Source organism: Lactuca saligna, chromosome 9 (assembly GCF_052625555.1).
Source record: "Lactuca saligna cultivar CGN05327 chromosome 9, ASM5262555v1, whole genome shotgun sequence".
NCBI classification, from domain to species: Eukaryota; Viridiplantae; Streptophyta; class Magnoliopsida; order Asterales; family Asteraceae; genus Lactuca; species Lactuca saligna.
In genome coordinates, this window is record NC_136425.1 from 169,566,636 (window position 1) to 169,590,050 (window position 23,415).

Here is a 23,415-nt window from a genome sequence, read left to right on the forward strand (position 1 = left end):
TTGTTCTAATTCGATTTGGTTGAAGATTTTGCAGGTTTTTTGTCAAAATCGCGAGTCTGACGGAAGTTTTCGTCAATTTGGGAGATAGTGAATTGTTTTTGGCTGAGAACCCAACGTTTTGCCGCCAAAAAACCCAATTTTAAAGAGTTTTTTATTTTGGGTGAAGCCTTTTCGACCGAAAATGCAAATTTGAGAGTTTTTTTATTTTTGGTGAAATGATTTCAGCCAAAAACCCAAAATTCATGGGTTTTGGGTTTTTAGGACTTAGACGTTTTCAGCCAAAAACCCGTATCTAACCGAAAATTGGACCAAATCAAATTGAATTTTACCATTTTGAATAAAATAAATTTAATTTTGACTAATTTCACTGCATCATTCGAGCCTGTTCTAACTATAATTGAAACTAATGTTTTGAGAAAATTGACTTTACTTGCTTAATCTTGTTTTTCTCACTTGGCTCGTTTGGTGTAGACAAATGGATGGAATGAAGTTTACTGATAATCACAACATTGTTGCATGCCTATCTGATACACCTCTAAGCCATCAAGAGTTTAAGTCCAGGGTTCATGGGTTAAACAATTACAGACTCACTCATGAAATTCGAACAAATTTTGTCATCTATAAAAGGTTAATGGGTGAATTTTGGGTTCAAGCTTCTTTTAATCAACCTGGAGCAAACGGAGTAGACACGATAGAATTAACTTGTCAATGGGGAGAAGGTTGTTGTTTCTGAACAAATCATTCGAGAAGTTCTTCACTTCGGGGATCAGCCTTGCTCCCCAACTGAAATTCCTGCTGCTCAGATTAGGGAGGTTCTTGAAAAGATTTTGAAACACTATAGTTCCTTTAGTGGTGTGGCGAGGATCGTTCCCGGCCGTTCGGTGGTACTAAATTTTACGATCCCAACCATTGTGGATTGGATCGTGCCAAGCTTGAGCAGGGCCACCCTCCCTAAGATGATGTTTTGCTCCGCAGGGTGTCGGATTACCACAAAGTCGATTAGGGCCGTTTTCCTTCACTTTTTATTGTGGATGGTCAGCGCGAGTGGCAAGTGAATTGTACCTAGGTGCCACAAGTTGTGTCCTGTAAAACCCACGAGCCTTCTTGTGGTGGGTTTGAGATTCCCCTTCCATCTATCAGGGAGGAGATGGAAACAATTTTCATAGATTATATCCTCTGAGTTGCCTGTGTCAATGTAGACCCTATGAATGGTTACATTCTTTATGGACCCTTGGATTATGAGTGGATTATCTCCCTTCCAGCCTCTAGGCTTGGGTCTCTTACTGAAAATGTAAGCCCTTGCATTGTTGTTGTGAGGCCTACAGAGTTGCCTCATTCGTCTTGTCTCTCCCTTTTGACGCGTACCATGAGTATTTCCCTGGGCTGGGCGTGATCTCTTGTTTTATCCTTGGCATTTCCAGCGTCAAACTTGGCGTGGAGGCTTCACACTATCTCGATGAGGTTTCCCTTTAATTGTTTTTCCTCTATTTCTTTCTATAAGACCGAGCAGTTGGCGATGTCATGCGTTTCGCTCTTGTGGTATTCGCAGTACCGTCCCTATGCTGCTTTTTCCGGCTGTTGATTGTTTGCCACTACATAGACATCTGATTGGTGGCCCCACCTATCATCTCTAGCAAACGGTCAGAAACGTCCTTGTAAGTGCTTCCCCTGTCCTAAATGCCTACTTCCACCCAACGTTTCTGTGTGATTCGAGCTGTGGCGCTTGGTGGGGAAGGTCATGACATTAAGGTAAGCTTGCTTCGTTACCTCTCCTTCCTCTTACCTCAAATACCGCTCTACTTTCTGATTTAGCTCGGCCCGGGTTTTCGGTTTCTTGCTCATGAGTTTTTTGGATAGGGGACCTGGCAGGAGTCCCCACGTGAAGGCTCATGCTATCAAGCCTTTGTCATGCCCTGGGGGCTGGGACATCAAATGTGGCGTTTGTAAACCTTGTGAAGTATTCCCTGACTGTCTCTCCTTCTTCATGCTTGCAATCGATGATAAAGTGTGAGTCGCCTTTTTACTTTCACAACTACATGAAATTTGTGAAGAAGGGGTATTTTAGTTGGCCGAAGTTGTATATACTGCGAGGGTGTAGTGTTTTGAACCATGTGCCTGCATTGTTGTCCTGGGTTGTTGGGAAATATGTGCACCAGAATCGCTCGTCCAATTTGAGTGATGTCATCATCCATTCGTAGGTATCTATGTTACTATTTGGGTCTGTGGTTCCATTCTAGGTTTTCAAGTTGGGATGTTTGGCGGTGTTTGGGATTTCGTAATTTAGCAGCTCTTTGGCGAATGGAGATGTGAGACTTTGTGATAGATAATCTTGGTTTGGGATGGTTCATGTCCCTTGCATGTCATATAAGAGAAACATATTCTATGGATGTGCACCTGGACTATTCTAGAATGCCTAATAGTCGGGGTTTGGCTCGTAAAATGCTAGTTGCTGGAACGACAGTTAAAGCAGGAGACTAGAGGATATGGGCTAGTTTTGGGCTTGTAGGTTGTTCATAGTGGTATGTGGGTAATGGGGGTTTGTAGTGACAATGGGTGTGCCTATCGCAAACGATGAGAAGAAAAAGATTGGTGATTGGGTTGCCATGGTCTGGGCCAATGGTGGTAGCGAGAGTGTTGGTTGCTTTCCTACCGGTGCTTGGTTTATCTGTGGCGTGTGAAGCAGTGGTTGAGTGATGGTAGTTTGGTTTAACAGAAACATTGTTTGAAGGAGTGGCAATTATCCTTGCATCATCGGGTTGAATGGTGGTGGCATTTAGGATATTGTAGGTTGTGTCGCTATTGGTTGGCCTAATGGTGGCGTTTGAAGGAATCTGGTTGGTGGCATCTTCATCTGAATTGGCATCTGTTGCTAAAATGGGATTGATGTTGTGACATGAGTGCTTTTCACTAATGACATTAGCGGCAGTTGGGGTGGTTGTGTTGGGACGATTGCATTTGAGACAGTGGTGGAAGGGAAATACCCTCCAGGAGTTGGTGGTCGTTGGCTATCCAGCGATTCGGCTGTTATGGCCGAACCACCTTCGCATGGTTCCTCTCTGTTGGCCGTTATAGGCGGCGTAGTTTCGTCTAACGACACCATCAACTGAATAGGACTGGCTGGCATATCACTGGCTCCTCCGGTGCCGCCAGACACCATTTTTGTCATTGAACAGTGTGCTTTTAGCTTTTTTTTCATCACACAAACAGATGGTGCCAAATGATGCGACCTCGCCTTTGTTTTGTTTGATCTCCGACAACGATTGTCTAGCTACTCCTACACGGTCACATAAAAGAGAGGGTCGTCAGCTGTTTCCCGGGATGGTACTCCCGGAAAGACGCTCCGACAGTCAAGTTAGTAGGGTTTTGAGGGTGTATGTGAGTGTTGCTTGGAGAGGATCACTTACCTGTCGGGGTTGTGAGCATCTCCTTATATACTCAGTGCTCCTGCTCTTCAGTACAAGACAGGATCGCCAGAGGCGACATGATCAAGGGTTCTGATTAGAGGATTGTGCTCCTCTAGCTGTCAGAGCACTGCCATTGGTCCTGGCGGTAATTCCTTGATCGCCTGATCATATCATTTGTCTTGGAGCTGAGGATGCCCTTGGCGGGCGCAAGCCTTTCACGGGAGCACCTCTGGCGGGTGCTAGCCTTTTGCCAGAGCCCCATACCCTTAGGGGCGCTAGCGGGAGCTAAGCTCCCTTGAGTCTATCCTGGCAGATGCGCTAGTCCTCTAGGCCGAATGCGGTTCTTACGTGCTGGCTAGGTCACGTTATCAAACATAAATCATGGATTGTTGATTCGGGTGCCACTTACCATATTTGTTCTAATCAATCATTTTTTGTGTCCATGTCCAAACTTGCTCTTCCACAGCTAATTAGACTTCCTAATGGTAATGAAACTTCTGTCACTTATGTTGGTGATGTTGAGATTCATGAATCAATAATTCTGTTGGGATATGAGAATTCTAACACTCCTAAGTGTACATGCAACCCTAAATACCTTGGATCTATGTTTTCTCTATTATACATGCAAATATGAACATCCAAGGTATTATCCTAATCTAGCATACAAAACTATCAATATAACAAGATAGAATACATACCTCTTTGATGTAGAATGTCTTCATGAAGCTTGAGTGCCTAGTGCCCCAAGTGTGACACCTCAAATGGTTCACACAACACCAAATACACTTGGAATAACTTGAGAGAATTCTACACTTCATGAAAATCGGCTAGCCCTTTCTTAGTCTCTTACTAGTGGCCGATTTTCCTCAAGAATAAGATGCTTATATAGTTATACAATTAGGGTAAACCCTAATTGTCATGACTTTCCATTTCCTTGGATCCATGGGTTCAAATACACCATGGAGCATCCATGGAGCATCATATCGGTTTTGGCCCAACTAGATAATCCATGGAGCGTTAGCCCACTATACAAGTATGGATGATTTACACAATCAACCCATATATTTAATTAGTCTTCTTTCGATCACTTAATTAATCCTAGATTAATTCTTGATCAATACTAATTAAATAATCTCATTATTCTTATTATTAATATACTAGAACTTATAATATATTAATAACCGTAAGTGTCTTATTTCTCTCATTATAGTCTATCCAAGTGCATGATGCCATGCAACCCAAATGGACCATGCCGGGTCGGGTCAAGTCTTACCAATTATAGTTATGGACTTAGACATTAATCCAACAGTCTCCCACTTGGATAAGTCTAAAACTATTATTGCGTATGACTTCAGGAACCAACTAGCAATCGCAGCTCTCAAAAGCTTCTGTCGAACTCTGACCTTGTAGATGAACTCTGATCTTGTCAATGACTTGTCCATTAGATAAGGGATCATATATTCCTCCATTCTAGATATCATATGGACTGAGACATGGATTATAATCATTCTCTCTGTCCATTTGTTGTTTCCTGATTTCCGATTTATGACGACTGACTAATTGAACAAATCAAATCAGTCTTGGCCCGGCCGAGCACTTCCATTTGTCATCATCAAATCATCGAGGGGCCCACAGATATCTGTTTTATCCCGAAGGTAAAAGGAATGGATAAACTTCGACTAATATGGCTTGTTCTACTACTTGTTGAATCATACACAAAGGCACGTTTTATAGCACCGAGTTACCAAATGCGGTTTCGTGCAATCAATGTACAACCAACTCATAGTAACAACTCATATCTCTAGGTTTGAAGAATATAATATATTATCATCTCATGATCACTCGTGATAAAATTCATGAAGTGATTCCAATGAGCGCGGGTTGAATCCAATACTCAGAACTTATGAGCACTCATGAATGTTGTAGCCATTTGTCCAATACCTTAGACCTCTACAAGCCAACCCATGACAATCTTAATTCATATCTACTTCCAACATATGACCGACTGTGGATGGTTTGAATAACTTAGTCATTCTAGAAGAATGACCTAGCTTATTCGAGAAGTCAAAACATGCAAAGTGAAACACAATAATAATTGAATCCAATATGGTATCAAAACCTATGAACATAAATAAAATTCCTTTTTATTTATTACCATATGATTACACATTATTCATTGTATAGTGTTTCAGCTATCAACTTTATTCTTGAATTTAAAACAATAGTTGTCCCATGCTCCAAGCATGTACACTATGTTTTTCTAAACACTAGTCATGCCACACACCAAGTATGCACACTATGTTTGTATATGATCTTTACTTTGTGAACTAGATCAATTGAACATAACTTCAATGATTCTCTTTTCACACTCCCAAATCCTTACTGCAAATGCAAGAATTCCAAATTCATGCCATATACTGAAATCTGTTAGATTCTAAACTTATATGCATTGATCCTCTTGTAACGATTATGCACAAATTCACAAAGACTTGGCAACAATCATTACAGAGTATTCCAAAGGAGATCAACTCCTTGGAAACATCCTTCTTGCATTAAGTTTCCTTAATCTTACACAGATTGAAATTTCTGACTTTGAAACATCTCCAGATTCATTTTGACTATCACTTCTGAATAAGAGTTGCCTCCTTACAGATTATGTCAATATGGTCCTTCCAGAATTGTCACTATACTTCCAACTTTCCTTGAGCAACCAATCTTTGGTAAACCTTAGATTGTCCTCGACAATTGTTTAATCCTTTTAGTCATATCCAGTTCTAAACCTTTTCCCTTCTTAATGCCCTAGGCATTTGGAAAATTTTAGAAAGGATGAATATAGCACATGTAATCGATCCTATATCCGAAGCATATGGGACACGATTCATGATGTCTCACATAAAGACTAAACCAGTCTTTTGCTATAACATTTCCATTTCTATTTGCCAAGTTCTCATAATTCAGATTATAAAAAGGGATGCCGTAATCATAATCGAATTTTAGAACGCAAATAATGGACCCATATACAGAATTTCCTTATGTTGAGCCATTCCAACATGAATTCATATATATCCTTGACTAAATGATTAAAACCTCACGATCTAAGCTTATAGATTTGAGATGAAGTATAATTTCCTCTCCTTTAATTATAACTAAACAACTTTTTCCCAATTGAAACCTTTTGTTTTCTATAATTAATATTGCTAACTTGCAATCTTTATCATAATTATCATGCTCCCACTAACATGATGATTATTAGCATAACACTTATGCTCCCACTAGCTTTGACATGTACTCAGAAAGCTCGACTTCTAGAAATCAATACTTTATTGAGTTTCTTACCAAAGTTCAGATTTCTGATACTAGATTGTTTTGATAAGACTTTATCAAAAACATACACCTTCCCTTAGATAGCACACTTGTGTGTCTAAACAATTATGAAGAGGGATGCCGTAATCATAATGGTTAGACCTTTTTGCCACTTCTCACAAGTCCAGGTTAGTGTGCTGGTAAACCACACACGCTCCACTAACGACTTTGAGAATGCAAATATCACAATTGCTATCTAGCTAAAATCTACTTAGTGAAAGTGTTTCCTCACCATCATTTTCATGAATCAGAGAGAAACCATATGACACTTAGATTTAATGGTGTATGAGTTCTTATCCATGTGAGTTATCAAAACCATAGTCACAAGACAAGGATAATGACAAATCCAAACCTTATGGATTGAACTCAATCTTAATTTCTTGCCACCTGGCAGCTCAAGGGCCTGCCATTGCTTCCAAGTTGTTGTGCAACCAATTGAGAACTCTAAGAACTCAACTTTAACTAGAATGGGCACAGACTATGTCAACATGATAGGTTATAAACCTCAAGTCGTGTGCTAGTGAAGAACTTTAGGTTTTATTCTTGATTAGTTATTGAGACTTTCAAGACCTTTAAGACTCCCACTGTCCTCTTGACCTATAAGACTCCCTTGTCAAACATCCAAGAGATAGTGTGGATTCTAACCAAGATAAACACTTCACACAATTGGCCGAAGTTGGTCTTTATTTTATCCAAAACATCACAACTTACCAATTTCAAATGTACAAGAGTAGAAAACTTTTACTCTTACATTTGACAAGTGTTTTAAACCTTCCTTAAGACATGTCACTCAAGTTACAATCTTGGAGTATGACTCTAAGACTTGTATTGGAACGAAGTATGACTCATCTTCTTGATTTAACCATTTCAACAATTCAAGATCCCTTCTTCTTAGTCATAAGAATGAACTAAGACTTCCTTAGAGAACTAATTTTGATATGGTTTCTTAATCATTAAGATGATCACAAAACTGATACTAAAGTACTCTCCCATCTTTTCAGATTTGAGAAACTTTTATCCTTCTGCCTAATTTGATTCTTCTTATTCGCTCTATCATGCATTGGAACCTTTTCCAATGTCTCAGAGTTACACTTAAGTTTGTAAGTATAATCATATTTACTGAGCTTTAGTAAACTATGACGAATAGTCTTATCAATCTTTTGTGGTGGACTTAATCAGTGCACATGACTATGTACTCGATCCCTTAGTCCATTACTTGACTCACACATCCATGTGAACAAGTAATTAGTCTTAATTTTTCCAATACTTGAAAGTTCTCATTCATCATGCTATACAACTTGCATGACTCCAAGTTCCGGTCCAATTGAGACTTGGGTGATGAGAATCTTTCCTTATTTGGTAAATTTATACATTACCACAAATGAAGGAATCAATTTCATATTTCCACTCTTGCTATTAATGGAATCATATAAGCAACAATTTTTCCTCAAATGCCATTGTAAGGATATTTTAAAATAACTAAAATCAAAAATTTTCTTTTATTTTAAAACTTAGCGGAAAAACTTATCCTTACAATCCACATGAAAACTTGTTGTTATCTATTCCTAAGCAACATCTCATAACTCCTAAGAATTAGTTCAAGAATCCGATTTTCAAACTGCGTAATAGAAATCCATCTGTGCGATCAGATTCAGCATATTCTTTCTTTAAGTTCCTTCACTTTTCTTTGATTCTTAAAACATTAACATGTGACCTAGTCACATCATGTAATAAGAATTTCAGAATAGAAACTTAGCAGAGTTAGATAGTGGACTTTACCTGAAGTAGAGTCAAACTTATTGACTTTAACATCCTTAGGTAAACTTGGCAGCTTCGCAACTAATGACCCTTCCTTTGGCAATATAAACATATGGACTCTTTGATAATGGTACACGGGACTATTACAGACTTAGCCTTTTCTCTTTACCATTTGGTCAACCTAGTTGACTATGGTCAATCCCTTTCCTTGGGAAGAGAATGTTTTTTCTGTATTTCCTGTGTCACTATTATCAACGTCCTTCAAGTTTCAGGAAGTTGATCTTAGCAAATAGATAAGATCATTAAGGGTCTTGTCATAGTCTGTTTCACAGGTGTTCCAAAAGAACTCACTATGTGACTTAGAAAGTAGTTAAACCTACAACTTTCTCAAGACTTTGACACCCTTCTCTCCCGGCTTGTCAATATGTGACTACATCTCCAAGATGTGATCACACCTAGACCTTGCCTTGCCAATAGGGCTTGAGTGACCTTAAACTTTTCAAGAACTTGTGGGTTAGGGAGAATAATTGGAGGAGGAGAAAGAAGTATGATTTCCATTGGAATATCATCTTCATTTAGGAAAGCTAGTTTCAGGAGATTTGGGAAGATCATAAATGTCTAAACCAGACATGTTATGGGAGATATTCAAGATAGTTGATTTATAGTCCTTAATATGACACCCAATATGAAATATTAAGGCTAGGACCCAACAAACTATTTTATAACTTAGAAGAGGTATGCCGTAATCCAAGCTATAAAACAATTTGAAGGTAAGTGAATGACGATTCACCAATTTCCACCAAGATAAACGAAATGTATTATTAGGTTTTAATTGGTTTTGAAACTCCTAGATCTTTTGAGATTCATTGAACTGTTCAATGACATGTTTCAATCTTGAGTGTGCCCTTCAAGTTTTGTGACTGGGATGCCGAGGATCACAAAACAAGGTGTGAAGTAACCCTGCAAATTACTTGGTACCCTTAGGTGTTTATCCCTCAATCAATGTGCCGGTTAACCACACACGCTCCATCGATACTATGATAAACATTAAGTTACCCTTTGCCTACCTTGTTAAATACGAGTTAGTGTGCCGGTTAACAACACACGCTCCACTAACCGACTTAAACAAAGTGCAAAGTGTAATTTCATGGATTAGCACCTTATTCACATTTTCCTAAGTAACTAAGATTGGGTATTTATAAGAGTTTAGTTACTTAGTATTTATCATTAATACTTTTAATGAAGGGAGAATTATAGTCCTGTCAAACCCGTTCGGCTAACGACCCTCCACCGGACAAGCAAGCGGTGGGTGAGAGTGGACACCCATTAAGTTGCCATTTTATAGGCAACAACCTTATACCCACCTTATAGACCGGCTTCGTGAATGAGGCGTACTAGCGGTAAGACCGACTTTACTCTTATACATATATATATATATATATATATATATATATATATATATATATATATATATATATATATATATATATATAATTAACTTATAATATTATAAAGTATAAGGGTTGAATTTGAACTTTTAAAATTCTAAGGGCTAACTTGGAATTAAAGTATTCATAAGAGAAAACTTTACAAATTCCAAAACTTGAGGGCAAGTTTTGAAACTATTCAAAACTAATTAATTCCATAACTTATGTGTTTAAAGTAGTTTTAATCCAAAAACTCTTCAAGTTCCATAACTTAAGGACAAGTTATGGAAGACTTTAAACTAATAAAAGAATTAACTTTTCTTTATTTTATAACTTATGGATTTAATTATGTTTACATATTTTATTTATTTATTTATTAATGAAGTGACTCTTGAACCTCCATAACTTAAGGACAAGACTCTTCATCTTTTGTAACCATTGCCAACTTTTATGAGTTTTATGAAACTTAAATGTGACTTTTCATATAACTTGAGGACAAGTTACAAAAACACATTTTAGAATCAACTCTTAGATTAATTTGGATTGAAAACAACTATTTCATTCAACTTTTCTATTAATCTAAGCAACTCATAAGAACAAGATAATTCAAATCAAACTTTTTCATGTAATTAGTCTAACCTTTAAACTAATACAAAACATGAATCTATTGACAACTATCTTTGAAAATGGATTAGCATGAACATTATCACATCAAAAAATAAGTTTATAAGTTCAAAAACAACTTAGGGTAATGTTCCTAGTCCATTTCTAGCCAAAAACCTCGAAAGTATGCTGTTTGGGGTCCAACTCGTCGAGTGCACGAACACAACTCGGCGTGTTGGATGCATTTTGCCTTGGACTCGTCGAGTCCCTTCATGGACTCGGCGAGTCTGCTGGGTAGACAGCAACAAAACTCGATTTTTCAGCTTCTATTGCAAGTATAACAAGAAAACAAGCCTAGGCTCTGATACCACTGTTGGGTTATGAGCATTCTAACACTCCTAAGTGTACATGCAACCCTAAATACCTTGGATCTATGTTTTCTCTATTATACATGTAAATATGAACATCCAAGGTATTATCCTAATCTAGCATACAAAACTATCAATATAACAAGATAGAATACATACCTCTTTGATGTAGAATGTCTTCATGAAGCTTGAGTGCCTAGTGCCCCAAGTGTGACACCTCAAATGGTTCACACAACACCAAATACACTTGGAATAACTTGAGAGAATTCTACACTTCATGAAAATCGGCTAGCCCTTTCTTAGTCTCTTACTAGTGGCCGATTTTCCTCAAGAATAAGATGCTTATATAGTTATACAATTAGGGTAAACCCTAATTGTCATGACTTTCCATTTCCTTGGATCCATGGGTTCAAATACACCATGGAGCATCCATGGAGCATCATATGGGTTTTGGCCCAACTAGATAATCCATGGAGCATTAGCCCACTATACAAGAATGGATGATTTACACAATCAACCCATATATTTAATTAGTCTTCTTTTGATCACTTAATTAATCCTAGATTAATTCTTGATCAATACTAATTAAATAATCTCATTATTCTTATTATTAATATACTAGAACTTATAATATATTAATAACCGTAAGTGTCTTATTTCTCTCATTATAGTCTATCCAAGTGCATGATGCCATGCAATCCAAATGGACCATGCCGGGTCGGGTCAAGTCTTACCAATTATAGTTATGGACTTAGACATTAATCCAACAAATTCTTCATGGTGTCTTGTACGTTCCCGGTTTAAATATATTCTTGTTTTAATTCCAAAACTCACATCACATCTCAAAACATTTACGATTTTCACTGATGAAAATTTCCTTCTGTAGGACCCTTCCTTGAAGAATAATTTTTCTCTTGGAATTCTTGGATAAAGGGTTTATGATTTATATGTTTTTTTATCATTATGATCTAAAGACTTCACTCAAATTCAATTTGTCTGTTTTTACATCTTCATTGTCTTGTCAAACTCTGTTTTTAATCCTTGTAAAAGTTAAAACATAATGCTATGGAATAATAGACTTGGTTATATTCCTGTCGCAAAACTCAAAACATTGTCTCTTGTAACATCTAGTTGTCATGATTCGGATGTTCATTCTTGTATCATTTTCTCTAAAGCTAAACAACATCAGTTGTCATTTCCTATGAGTTCATCTTTTTCTAAATTGCTTTTTCATTTGATACATGTGGATGTTTGGGGACCATATAAACACATAACACATGATGGTTTCAAGTACTTCATTACTACTGTAGATGACTACAACAAGCATACTTGGATTCATCTTCTTTCCCATAAGAGTTATGCTTTGTCCTCGATCAAAGCTTTTGTTAAGATGGTTAAAACTCAATTCCAAACAATGGTAAAGATTATTCGAGCAGATAATGGAATGGAGTTGGGATCAAGTGTTCAGGGTACTTCTTTTTTTTTCAAGACAATGGTATAATCCATCAAAAGTCCACATCTTATACCCTTCAGCAAAATAGTATAGTAGAACAAAAACACAAACACATCCTCGAAATTGCTAGAGCCCTCTATCTTCAATTAGAAATTAGTGTACAATATTGGGGAGAATGTGTCAAAACTTCTGTTCATCTCATAAACATAATACTATCCATAATTCTCAATCATAAAATTCATTTCAAACTTCTTTACAGTGAGAAACCTTCTTTACAACAATTGAAGATTTTTTTGATGTCTATGCTATGTTTCAACTACATCTAATGGCAGAGACAAGTTTATGCCACGTGCAAGATCGTGCATTTTTATTGGGTATCCATAAGGACAAAAAGCATACAAATTGTTGGATTTAAGAACAAAACACATTATTATTTCAAGAGATGTTAAATTATTTGAAAACATATTCCCTTTACATTCCATTCAACATTCTTCTACATTGGAATCTTTTCTACCCAACTATTGTATTGATTAGTGCTATTCAGAAAATTAATTCATTTCAACTCCTACTGATACTACAACTCCTTCACCAATTTTACCAAATTTGACACCTCTCAATCAACCTTTAAGAACCACACATACCAGTAGACCTCCAACACATTTACAAGATTACATATGTTAACATGTGGCCTCTCAAGGTTCTACTGATGTTTGTTCTCATACCCTCACAAATCTCTGCATTAACATTCCTTCTCAAGATCCCACAAGCTATTCTATGAATGTCTCTACACTTGATAAAGTACATTTAGCCTGTCATAAAGAGACTGTATTTTATCATGAAGCCAAAGGAATACCACACTAGGAAGAAGTAACGAAGAAGGAGTTAAATGCATTAATTTCGAATAACACATGGACTATTGTTTCTCTTCCTAAAGGCAAGAAACCTATTGCATATAGGTAGATATACAAAATAAAATACAGAGTTGATGATAGTCTTGAGTGACACAAAGCAAGATTAGTTGCTAAATGTTTCACTCAAAAAGAGAGTGTAGATTATTATGAAACCTTTTCACTTGTGAAAAAGTTTAACACAATTTGATGTATCGTTTCAATTGCTGTTAAACGGGGCTGGAATATTCATCAATTTGATGTTAATAACACATTCCTTCATGGTGATTTGCATGAAGAGGTTTATATGCTTTCTCCACTTGGATTTATTGTTTCATCTCCTTCACAAGTTGGCAAACTCAACAGATGATTATATTGATTAAAATAGGCTTCAAACAATGGTATGCCAAATTGTCTTCAGCCTTATGTTCAAGTGGGTATAAAAGGTCATGCAATGACTATTCATTCTTTATCAAGAAAACTCAGGATAATATTGTCATTGTAGAAATATATGTGGATGACATTCTGGTAACAGGCGATGATTCTATTGAAATTGACACTCTTAAAGCTTCCTTGCATGCACAATTTCAAATAAAAGATTTGGGACACATAAACTATTTTTTAGGTCTTGAATTCAACAAAGTAAATGGAGGAATGGTAGTTCATCAACAGAAGTACATCAAAGAGTTACTTTCTAATTACTCTATGGTTGATTCATCAGCAATTACTACTCCCTTACCTCCTAAACTTCATTTGTTTCCTAAAATGGATGATCATTTGACTGATCCGATAGTGTATAGACAATTAATTGGCAAGTTGAATTTTCTTATTCACATAAGACTAGATTTGGCTTTCTCAGTACAATCCTTACACTATTTTAATCAAAAATCTTCTCAAAGTCATCAAGAATCCCTACATGTGTTGAAATATCTAAAAGGATCACTTTCTCAAGGATTGTTCTTTAATCATAAATCATTATTCAATTTTGAAGCATTATGCGATTCTGATTGGGCATGATGCCCTATTACAAGGAGAAGCATTAGTGGCTTCTTTATTTTGTTTAGTAACAATCCAATTTCATGGAAATCAAAAAATCAGTTCATAGTTTCATTATCTTCTGCAGAAACCGAGTATAGGTCAATAAGGCTTGTATGTGCAGAATTGGCATGGTTTAGTAGACTCTTGAGTGAATTTTACAAGTCTCCAACATCACTCTAATTCCATTGAAATCTAATAATCAGGTTGTCATCTACATTGCAACTAATCCCGTATTTCACGAACGTACAAAACACATTGAATTGGATTGCCATTTTGTCCGAAAAAGTTGCAAGCATGTCTTATTTCTTTGTCCCATGTCAATACCAATGAACAAGTAGCAGATCTATTTACAAAATAACTTTGTGGACCTCAACATAGACATGTTGTTTCCAAGCTTGGATTCATTCCTTATCCTCCAGCTTGAGGGAAGTTTCAGCATCTCTCAAATGAACTGAATGGTATTTTTGTAAATTAGCATGAATGGTATTTTTGTAAATTAGCATGAATGGTAAAACTGTGTTTTTTGATTGAGTTAGTTAGACTTTTTGATTTCTGTATATATGTAATAAACTCTGTATAGAGAATGTTAATCAAACGAAGAGTTTAAAGTTTTTCTCTATCGTTTTCAATTAGGAAAACTAACAATTTCAAGTTGAATATACGTTGTTTTTTATGTTTGATTATATAATAAAACTAAAAATGCAGGATTGAGCCGTATTAATAGTTTAAGATCATCGTCGGAATTCTAAGATATAAATTTTGTTTCATATAAACCCTAGCGTGATTGATATCGTTAAGACAAAACATTTTTTTATTTAATTACAAATTCATAATATTAGTTATTAAAAGTTAATTTTAATATTACATTGTTTTTAAATAGAAAAATAAAGTCATAATACCTTTTCATAAAATCTACAATGTACAAAAAGTGTATAAATAAATCTACGTTCTTTCTCTTTAAAAAAGGTTTTGTCCTTTTCCAAAAAGTACAAAGTTTGAACTAGAAAATCTTAAAAGAAAAAAAGAAAAAAAGAACTGTATAATTCAATCATACACAATTTCACTATGTATCCACCTTGTGTCATCAACATACATGATACTTTCACTCAATAATGTTCAATGGTATGTTTCTTAAAAACAGGTGGTAGTTCTGTGTTAGTAGTTTTTATTTGTATATAAATAAAGTGGTCGTAATCTTTAAAGGTTGAAAAAAAATACATAAAATTACAAAACAAAATATTTCAAAAGTAATTTGAAATAGTTTTTGATTTAGGAGGATTTTTACTCTAAAATAAAAGCTTTATGTATGTAAAATTAAATGAAATGAAACTTCTCTTTAATTCCATCTTTTTACAAAAAAACCAAAAATTAAAAACTTTTAAAAGCTTTCAAAATTTTGTTACGTAGAACGACTCTTTTACTACTTAAACAAACTTATATTCTATAAAATAAAGAAAGATCTAAACTTTATCACAAACATTTTAAATATTAAAATAACAATCAAATACTCATGAAGTGCATACCTTTAATGCAAACAAGAATCAGAAGATTGGCACAAAGTGCAACAAATCCTGTGGCACTGCTCTTACCTACATCCCCTCTCTGTCTTAAGTATTGATTCTTCCAATCCAAAATTATCCATCTATAATTTTATTCACCATAATATATATATATATATATATATATATATATATATATATATATATATATATATATATATATATATATATATATATATATATCATTTAGATAAGAGGATAACAATGTTATAGGTAAGATTCAAGATCTTGCTAAACGCCATTAAAAACAAATGAAAATTATGCCAACCTAAAGTATGCAAAAGTAATATATTAATAGTGCAAGTGTTTGAATTCTCTTATAAATACCCACAAAAAAATAAAAAAAACAAAATTACAAGTGCCCACAAAAAGCACTTTGTGACAAGCACCAGCACTCACAACACCATTATTACCATCATATTCAAAACCCAAATGGAAACAACTCCGGGCTTCCCAATTCTCCTCTCATAAACTCAAAACCATTTTAGTTTTTTTCCTAAAGAAACCAAAGGCATGTTACGCGTATTGGCGATGATGAGGCGAAATATGAAGAAGAGCACAAAAGTTGCCGATGAGAGCATGTTTGGAGAAGGGAATGGAATCGAGATTCCAGTTATAGTTCACCATACAAGACAAGGGTGGAATGGTGTTTCTCTTATTTACAGCATTGTAAGAGCACCACTCTCGCTTCTGTCATGTCTATCTTCTAATCAACCGCATGGTGGTGGTGATGGAATCTGGGTTTCCGGGGAGTTTTCACGGGTATCAGAGATTAATCATCTTATGGTCAATGATAGCATGCGATATGCAATCTTGATGTGAAGATTTTGATTAGTTTCCTTATATTGGTGTAATTTCTATGTTTCAAAATCTATCTAAAAATACCATGTAGTAGATTAGATAGAGATGACAATATACCGGTTGTTTACTATTTCTATCAATATATTCGGTGAAGTATGAAATAATTCATGTAGTTTTGGAATTGCAAATATATATGTGGCACCTTGTTGTTTATTTTAATGGTGGTAAATTAGGAAATTTTGAAGCATCTTGAGTTCTTGACGTAGAAGAAGACTTGAAGTTCCAATCAAGCATATAAAAAGAGAAAATATCGATTCAAGTGGCATGCAATCATTCATTAAAAAGTGGAAAAGAACAAAGGCGAATTGTTGGTGAAAGTGAAAGAAAGATAATTGTTTATATAAGATGGAACACAATGAGTGGACTCATCGACATTTTTAGCATCCAAGACTTATGGTTCATCAAAACTCAAAGAAACCCATGCACCGAATTTTGTGTTGTTTTGTTTTGTCGGTTAAAATCTTAATTATTTACATAAGAGATAATTATAATAATTATATGCTAATATTTATGTTCATGTGATCATGTCCGACATCAAAAGTTCAAACTTGTGTTGCATAGGAGTTTTTAGAGGTTTGACAAAGCTTTTTAACCTCAAAATGCTTTTAAAAAAAAAGTTTTTATTGGTTTCTTGAAAAAACCAAGAATCACTAACTTTATTAAAAAACCTCCTTATTTTGCCTTGCTACAAAACTAATTGAAAAACATTTTTGAAGAAGCCAAACACATTTTTAACTTATTGGTTTTTTGAAAAAACTTAATAAATTAATAAGTCATTTTTAAAAACACTCTCAAATACCCACTCACTTCCAATTTGGATTAAGTTTCTTATAGACACTCATTTTTTTATGTAAGCCATCTAAGAGGTCATAATATGCCCAATTTACATCTTACATTATGTTCTTTGGGTAGTGTAGTTCGCAACCGGTTTCTAGAAAAGGAATCTTTTTGTGCCTAAAAAGGTCCGATGATTGTAATCTTTTTTGGTGATTTGAGTTCAAAACAGCACATAAGTGGGGATGTGGGGTAGACTAAATGCGAACCTAACCTTGTAACTTCCAAATAAACTTTTCTTTAACTTAAATAACATGATTCTCACCATGAATCTCTTTATATTTTTGAATATATCATACAAAAAAGCAAGAAACGTTGTATTTGTATGGCCAATCTCCAAGCATGCTCTCAAATGATAATTACATTTATTTTAAAAAAAAAAAAAAAAGAAGAAGGTAAAACTAACATTCATGATTTGTCTTGATCTTTTTGAGTTTTCAAATAAAAGTGTAAAATGAAAGAACCCCACTGATCATCAATAAAGGAAAAGTAAAAAAAATTACCTTTTTAAAGTCCTATCATTATCACTAAACCACTAGAAATCAACTCCGAAGTCGATCGGATTCTTCCACTTTATTTCATGTTCATAAGTTGGAGTTTAATAGTGCTTTGATACAAAAATGTGCAGTAAAGATTATTCAATTACTACAGTATGACTGATAACGTGTATAACAATTAAATTTCATATGATTTTAATATTGTATCACTTTAACTTTCTTATAGTTATGCCTAACTATAGTGGAAGACCAAAAGGTTGAAGTGGAGCATTGTATGTCTTATTCATAAACAATTTCTTTTCAAGATTATTTACCTTAAAGAATATCTGCATTTTAAGTCCATTGATTTCGAATGAGCAATAGCAGAAAGTTAGAAACACTCATTCATTCTAAAGGGGAAGGAACCTATGCAAAACAACAAATTTAACCAAATAAATCTCCTAAAGCAAAGTATATTTAAAGACTTCCACTTTCGAGTAGAAGACTCTTTCTGTATTTAACTATTTACAAATTTTTAAACATGCCGCCTAAAGATTTTAGAATTCGAACCCTGGGCAATTTAATTTCCACTACTTATCTATTGTGATAATGTGATTGTAATAATTTATTATATAGTAGTTAGTGGGATTTCTTCTTACATTACTTGATAACTTATTGATTATTTCAAAAAGCCAATAAATTAAAAAGGTATTTATTTGACTTCTTGAAAATCATTTTAAAATGTTTTTTTGGCAAAGGATAAAATGTCATAAGTTTTTTTTTTTTAACGACAATGTTAGTATTTGCTTGGGATTGAACCCAAGACCTCCTGGTTAGAAACTCCTAATTAGACACCTTGTTAGTCAAGTGGGCTAGCCCCAACTTATCATAAGTTAATACATCATTTTAGGTCATTTTACATATAAAAGCTAGCCAAACGTTTTTTAATTTATTGACTTTCCAATTATAAAAACTAATGCAAAGATTTTTTATAAATTCATTTTTAAAAAGTTAGAAATCAGTAACTCATTTTGGCAAATGTTTTTTAAAGATTAAAAAGCAATCTCAAACACCCCTTAACTTTTGGGGAAATGACATTTTAGACCTACGATGTTTTCGGAATTTGTTTAATCAGTCCCTAAACTATTTTTGTTGTTTTACGTCGGCTATTAGATAGATTTTTTCAAGTCTATAATGTCAGTTTAGACAAAACGAAGGGTAAATCGGTTACCTCTTATGAAATAGATGAACAAAAGTCAAAAACTATCACATTTGGTCTGCACTTTCAACAACTCATCTCCACTACCACCATATCCGCATAGTGACCACCTCGACAACTCACCAATAACACCCATAATCCTCCACAAACCACAAATCACCACCATCACCACCTTCAACCTTGCACCAAGTTAGAACCGACAATTATCCTTATCCCATAACCACCACTACAACCACTACCATCTTCAATCACCACAAACGCCACCTCCTGCACTACCATGAAAAAAAAACGAAAACAACCCCACCACCATCACCACCATCACCATATCGAGACCAAGGCCCAACAACCTCCACATATCTGACTTAATGTTTGAAAATGGTGCCTAAGAAAAAGAATGGAACCCCAAAATAGCCCCACTATCACCATCATCACAATTCTTGATGATTTACACTCAAAGCCATTGACACACGGTTTTACGAGGGATAAAGGTGGGAGTGGAACTATGCCGAAACAAGGTGGAGTTCGTCCTCCTCGAAGCAACAGAGGCAACATCTTCGTCTACTAACGGGACGCCGATGGAGCCCATTGAGGTGGTAGTGAAGGTATATGGTGGATGTGAGTCTCAAGAATAGGAGGACCGTTCTTCTGAACATCGCCCAACTTCGTTCATTTGAAGCTTCGTCTATCATTAAGCACCACCATTATCGTCGATTTATAAGGGTTATGATGATATCAGTTTTCCCGTGAGGATTTCAATTGGTTGGGTGGCGGTGTGTGTTGTTGTAAGAGAAAGGGGAAAGGGAAAGAGTGTGGAATCCTTTTTTTTTTTTCGTAAAAAAAAGGGGATAAACAAGTGCCTATATGACTTATAAAACATGTTATATTAGATAGCAGTTATAAAAAAAACAGTTTGACATCCACCTTATGCTTCCATAAAACAACAATAATAGCTTATGTGCAATTATACAAATTCCAAAAACATTGTATTGTAGGGCTCAAATATTATTTCCCCTTAACTTTTCTCTCATGAAAGCTATAGTTTTTCTCTTGGTTTTGTAGTTTTCCATTATATGTTTATGTTTTTAGTTCTCTATAATTTATGATTGGGAATCTTTGTGACAATGTCCCCAACATTCTAAAACAATCTATAATATATCCATTGAATTAAAAAAATGTGGATTACATATAAATACAAATATTAACAAATTTGATTGCAACTCTCAAGCAATACTGGTTTGCCTTGTTCTTAATCTATCCAGCACATACTTCTTGCCTGTGAGACATTCCACTAATCCTTTAAATTAACACGAATTTAAGTTAGAAAAATCAAGAAAATATAAGTATTAATCACAAGAAAATTAAAAGATCATGATTCCTAGTGGAGAATCTAAAAATTTAATTAACAATGAGATTGTAATCTTAATACCATTTGTGTAATGTCGACAATCATGTCGACCAATAATAAGATCAGTATCCCAATTGCTATTAAACTTGTTTATTGTATCAACAACATCAACTTTACAAGATCCAACTTTCCAGCATTTAGTCTTGGGCAATTTCTTCATCATCCTCATTTGCAAAACTCCTGAATCAGGAAAAGATACAGATATTGTACTTCTCTCAGGCATTTCATCGAACATCTTGAAGACAGAATTGAGTTAATTGGATCATACCTGGTATTTTTCTACCTGATATAGCTGCAAGTGCTGCATATATACTTTCAGGATCTTGAGGTTGAAAATCAGAAACCATTACCTTTCAAACAAGAGAAAATTAACAGAATCCAATTACCAGCGAATATACACCGTTAATACCCAATTGATGAAAATTTGCCCTAATATCTCTTTATTTATAAGCTGTGGAACCTGAGAAGGAAGATCAGCTGAGGAAGTGAGGACCATGAAGTGCTGTAAATCCCAAGAAAGAGAGAAAGAGTAGGCGGTCGACATAAGCAACTGCGGCGCACCCTTGGTGGCTGTTAATGGCACTGCCGCCACGAACACATCAACCCCTCTCGCCGGCGCCGGTGGCTTTAGGGACGAATTAACCACCGTCATCCCAATGCCACCCATTTTTTCTGTGCTTTTTTGTTTTTATTTTTGGATTAAAAACTTAAAGATAACCAATGGTCGACGTATTTCGTATCAATATCGTGTTTTACTTAAAGCATAGATATTGTTTAACTTAAAAAAGTGCTCGAATCAATTTCTTTTAGTGAGTAATCTAACCATACTATTTTTGTTTTATTCAAAAGAATGAATTGTTTGATTTTTTTTTTTGAAAAATAACCATCTTGTGGGTCCGGCCCAATCCAATCGGGTTATAGGTATAAACAAGGTTCTAAAAAGCTAATTATGGTTCCGCAATGATACGTTATGACTCCAAAACTTGTGTTTGTTACCAAGTTTTATCAAAACGATGTTTTAACTTATATATGTGTATAAAATAGAATAATAGTTGAAAACACATATAAAAATATTAATTATATATACAAAATTGTTGTTTTAAATCACGTCTTGCAAACGACGAGGTTCGCCAAGGCTCGGTAAATCTTGAGGGTTAACATTGTCGTAAAGTCACGCCTTACGTTATTATAACATTGGCTATATACCATAACAAAAGTTATTGCGGAATGCAAATCGGAATATACCATAACAAAAGTTATTCTAAAATGTATATCGGAATATTGTTATATTTTTGGACAAAATGGACAAAGAAGATATGACACCTGATTCCATTGAGTTAGAAGTTTTACATATTAGTTATTCACGCATTTGTTTCTCATTGTTTAACCTTCTAATTATATTTGTAAATAAGTGAGTTCGGAATACGAAGAATTGGTCCGGAACACAAAAGAACATTTACGAAATATTACTTTGGAACTCTGAATTTGCAAAAATTATGCAGTTTTTTAGTGTTAGTAAGGATCATAGTATTAGATAATTAGTTTTGTAGTGCCTTACATTATTCCACATTGAAAATTGTAGCCCGAAACATACATAATGCATTCTGGAACACGCACAAAACATATTTGGAATGCGAACATGTCCGAAATGTTCAACATAGTGTGTTCCAGAAGACTTGTCTCATTCCGAAACTGTTTTGAATTTTTTTTTTTCTATAGCAAGATGATGTTTTTGATGCTTTCCTCACAATATCATGCAAACCTATTGTCATGACCCAAATTTGTATATATCTATTTTATGAGATATATCAGAGTTTTATTTATTCAACGCAAAATTCTATACTAGTTAAAACCTTTACATCGCAAGCAACAATCACATGTTTACAACAAAATCTACATACAAATTGGACCAATAAAGGAAATTACATAAATAGTAACATATTATCTATATCTTCCATGTGCTCATATCTTCTCTTCTGGAACAACGGCTGCTACAACCCGAACCTGCAAAACATAAACATTTGCAGCATCAGACACAAATTGTCTGGTGAGTTATTCTTCCATATTCTTTTTCTATTTCTTTCCTTCTCTTTCTCATACTCTATCCTCTTATCTGTTTCTTTCATAACATACACTACTATCATTTATTTCTTTCATATATCTTTTTCTCTTCTCCATTCTTTCTCTACTCTACTCTTTCTTTTAAGCACCTTAACAAGCTTTGTCTCTTTCTATATTTCTTCTTTTTCTTACCCTCTTAATAGGCTATTCTCATACTCTTCTCTTGCTCTAACTATGTCTCTTTCCTAATTTCTTCTCTTTCTTTTCTCTTAGTCTCTTAACAGACTCTTCTCATGCTCTATACATACTCTAACTCTTTCTCTATCCACATCTCTAATGCCTCAGCACTTTGTACTCATCTACAACCAAACGTCACAACTCATACTCTAAGATAATAACATCCCACTTTCATTACTGGGTGCGCTAACCCATTATTAACCCTTTCTCTTATGATCTTTCAAAGATCCATAATCTTTCTTCTTACTCACTAACCCCTCATGGATTCCTTACACTTAGCCCTTGTGGGTTACATCTAAGTTTTTACAAAGCATTACATTATCTTGTTCCTCTCAAGGAACCTTACTCTATCTTTTCTAGCCATACCCATTCTAGATTCTCGCAAAAATCATCTATCTATATTCCTAGAGGAAGTCATCTATCTCTTTCCCCGTAGGAACATAATCTTATTCCTGCAGGATT

General features: G+C 34.9%; 2 protein-coding genes across 3 annotated transcripts; one reads left to right on the top strand and one right to left on the bottom strand.

Moving 5' to 3' along the window:
- The first annotated feature begins 16,199 nt into the window (after window positions 1–16,199).
- On the top strand, window positions 16,200–16,874 carry LOC145015919 (uncharacterized). Its single transcript, XM_078974391.1, has one exon. The coding sequence runs from the start codon at window positions 16,374–16,376 to the stop codon at window positions 16,680–16,682; it is 309 nt and encodes a 102-aa protein (XP_078830517.1). The 5' UTR covers window positions 16,200–16,373; the 3' UTR covers window positions 16,683–16,874.
- Window positions 16,875–20,383: 3,509 nt separating this feature from the next.
- Window positions 20,384–21,419, bottom strand: LOC145015795 (PTB domain engulfment adapter). 2 transcript variants are annotated; one of them, XM_078974269.1, is made up of 4 exons: window positions 21,116–21,419; window positions 20,924–21,005; window positions 20,677–20,835; window positions 20,384–20,523 (listed from the first exon to the last, which is right to left on the bottom strand). In XM_078974269.1, exons 1-4 carry the CDS (start codon window positions 21,320–21,322, stop codon window positions 20,471–20,473), a joined length of 501 nt encoding a protein of 166 aa, XP_078830395.1. In that variant the 5' UTR covers window positions 21,323–21,419; the 3' UTR covers window positions 20,384–20,470. The 2 variants fall into 2 exon arrangements, with proteins under 2 accessions (XP_078830395.1, XP_078830394.1); XM_078974268.1 differs by having other exon boundaries at window positions 20,384–20,544; window positions 21,116–21,413.
- Between the last annotated feature and the right edge of the window lie 1,996 nt (window positions 21,420–23,415).

Excerpts from the sequence above, each read along its gene's own strand:
- LOC145015919 (XM_078974391.1), top strand. The coding sequence starts at position 16,374 with ATGTTACGCGTATTGGCGATGATGAGGCGAAATATGAAGAAGAGCACA.
- LOC145015795 (XM_078974268.1), bottom strand. The coding sequence starts at position 21,322 with ATGGGTGGCATTGGGATGACGGTGGTTAATTCGTCCCTAAAGCCACCG. Across the intron at positions 21,006-21,115 it reads CAGCTGATCTTCCTTCTCAG|GTAATGGTTTCTGATTTTCA; the intron begins GTTCCACAGCTT and ends CTTGTTTGAAAG. Across the intron at positions 20,836-20,923 it reads ATCAGGTAGAAAAATACCAG|GAGTTTTGCAAATGAGGATG; the intron begins GTATGATCCAAT and ends TTCCTGATTCAG.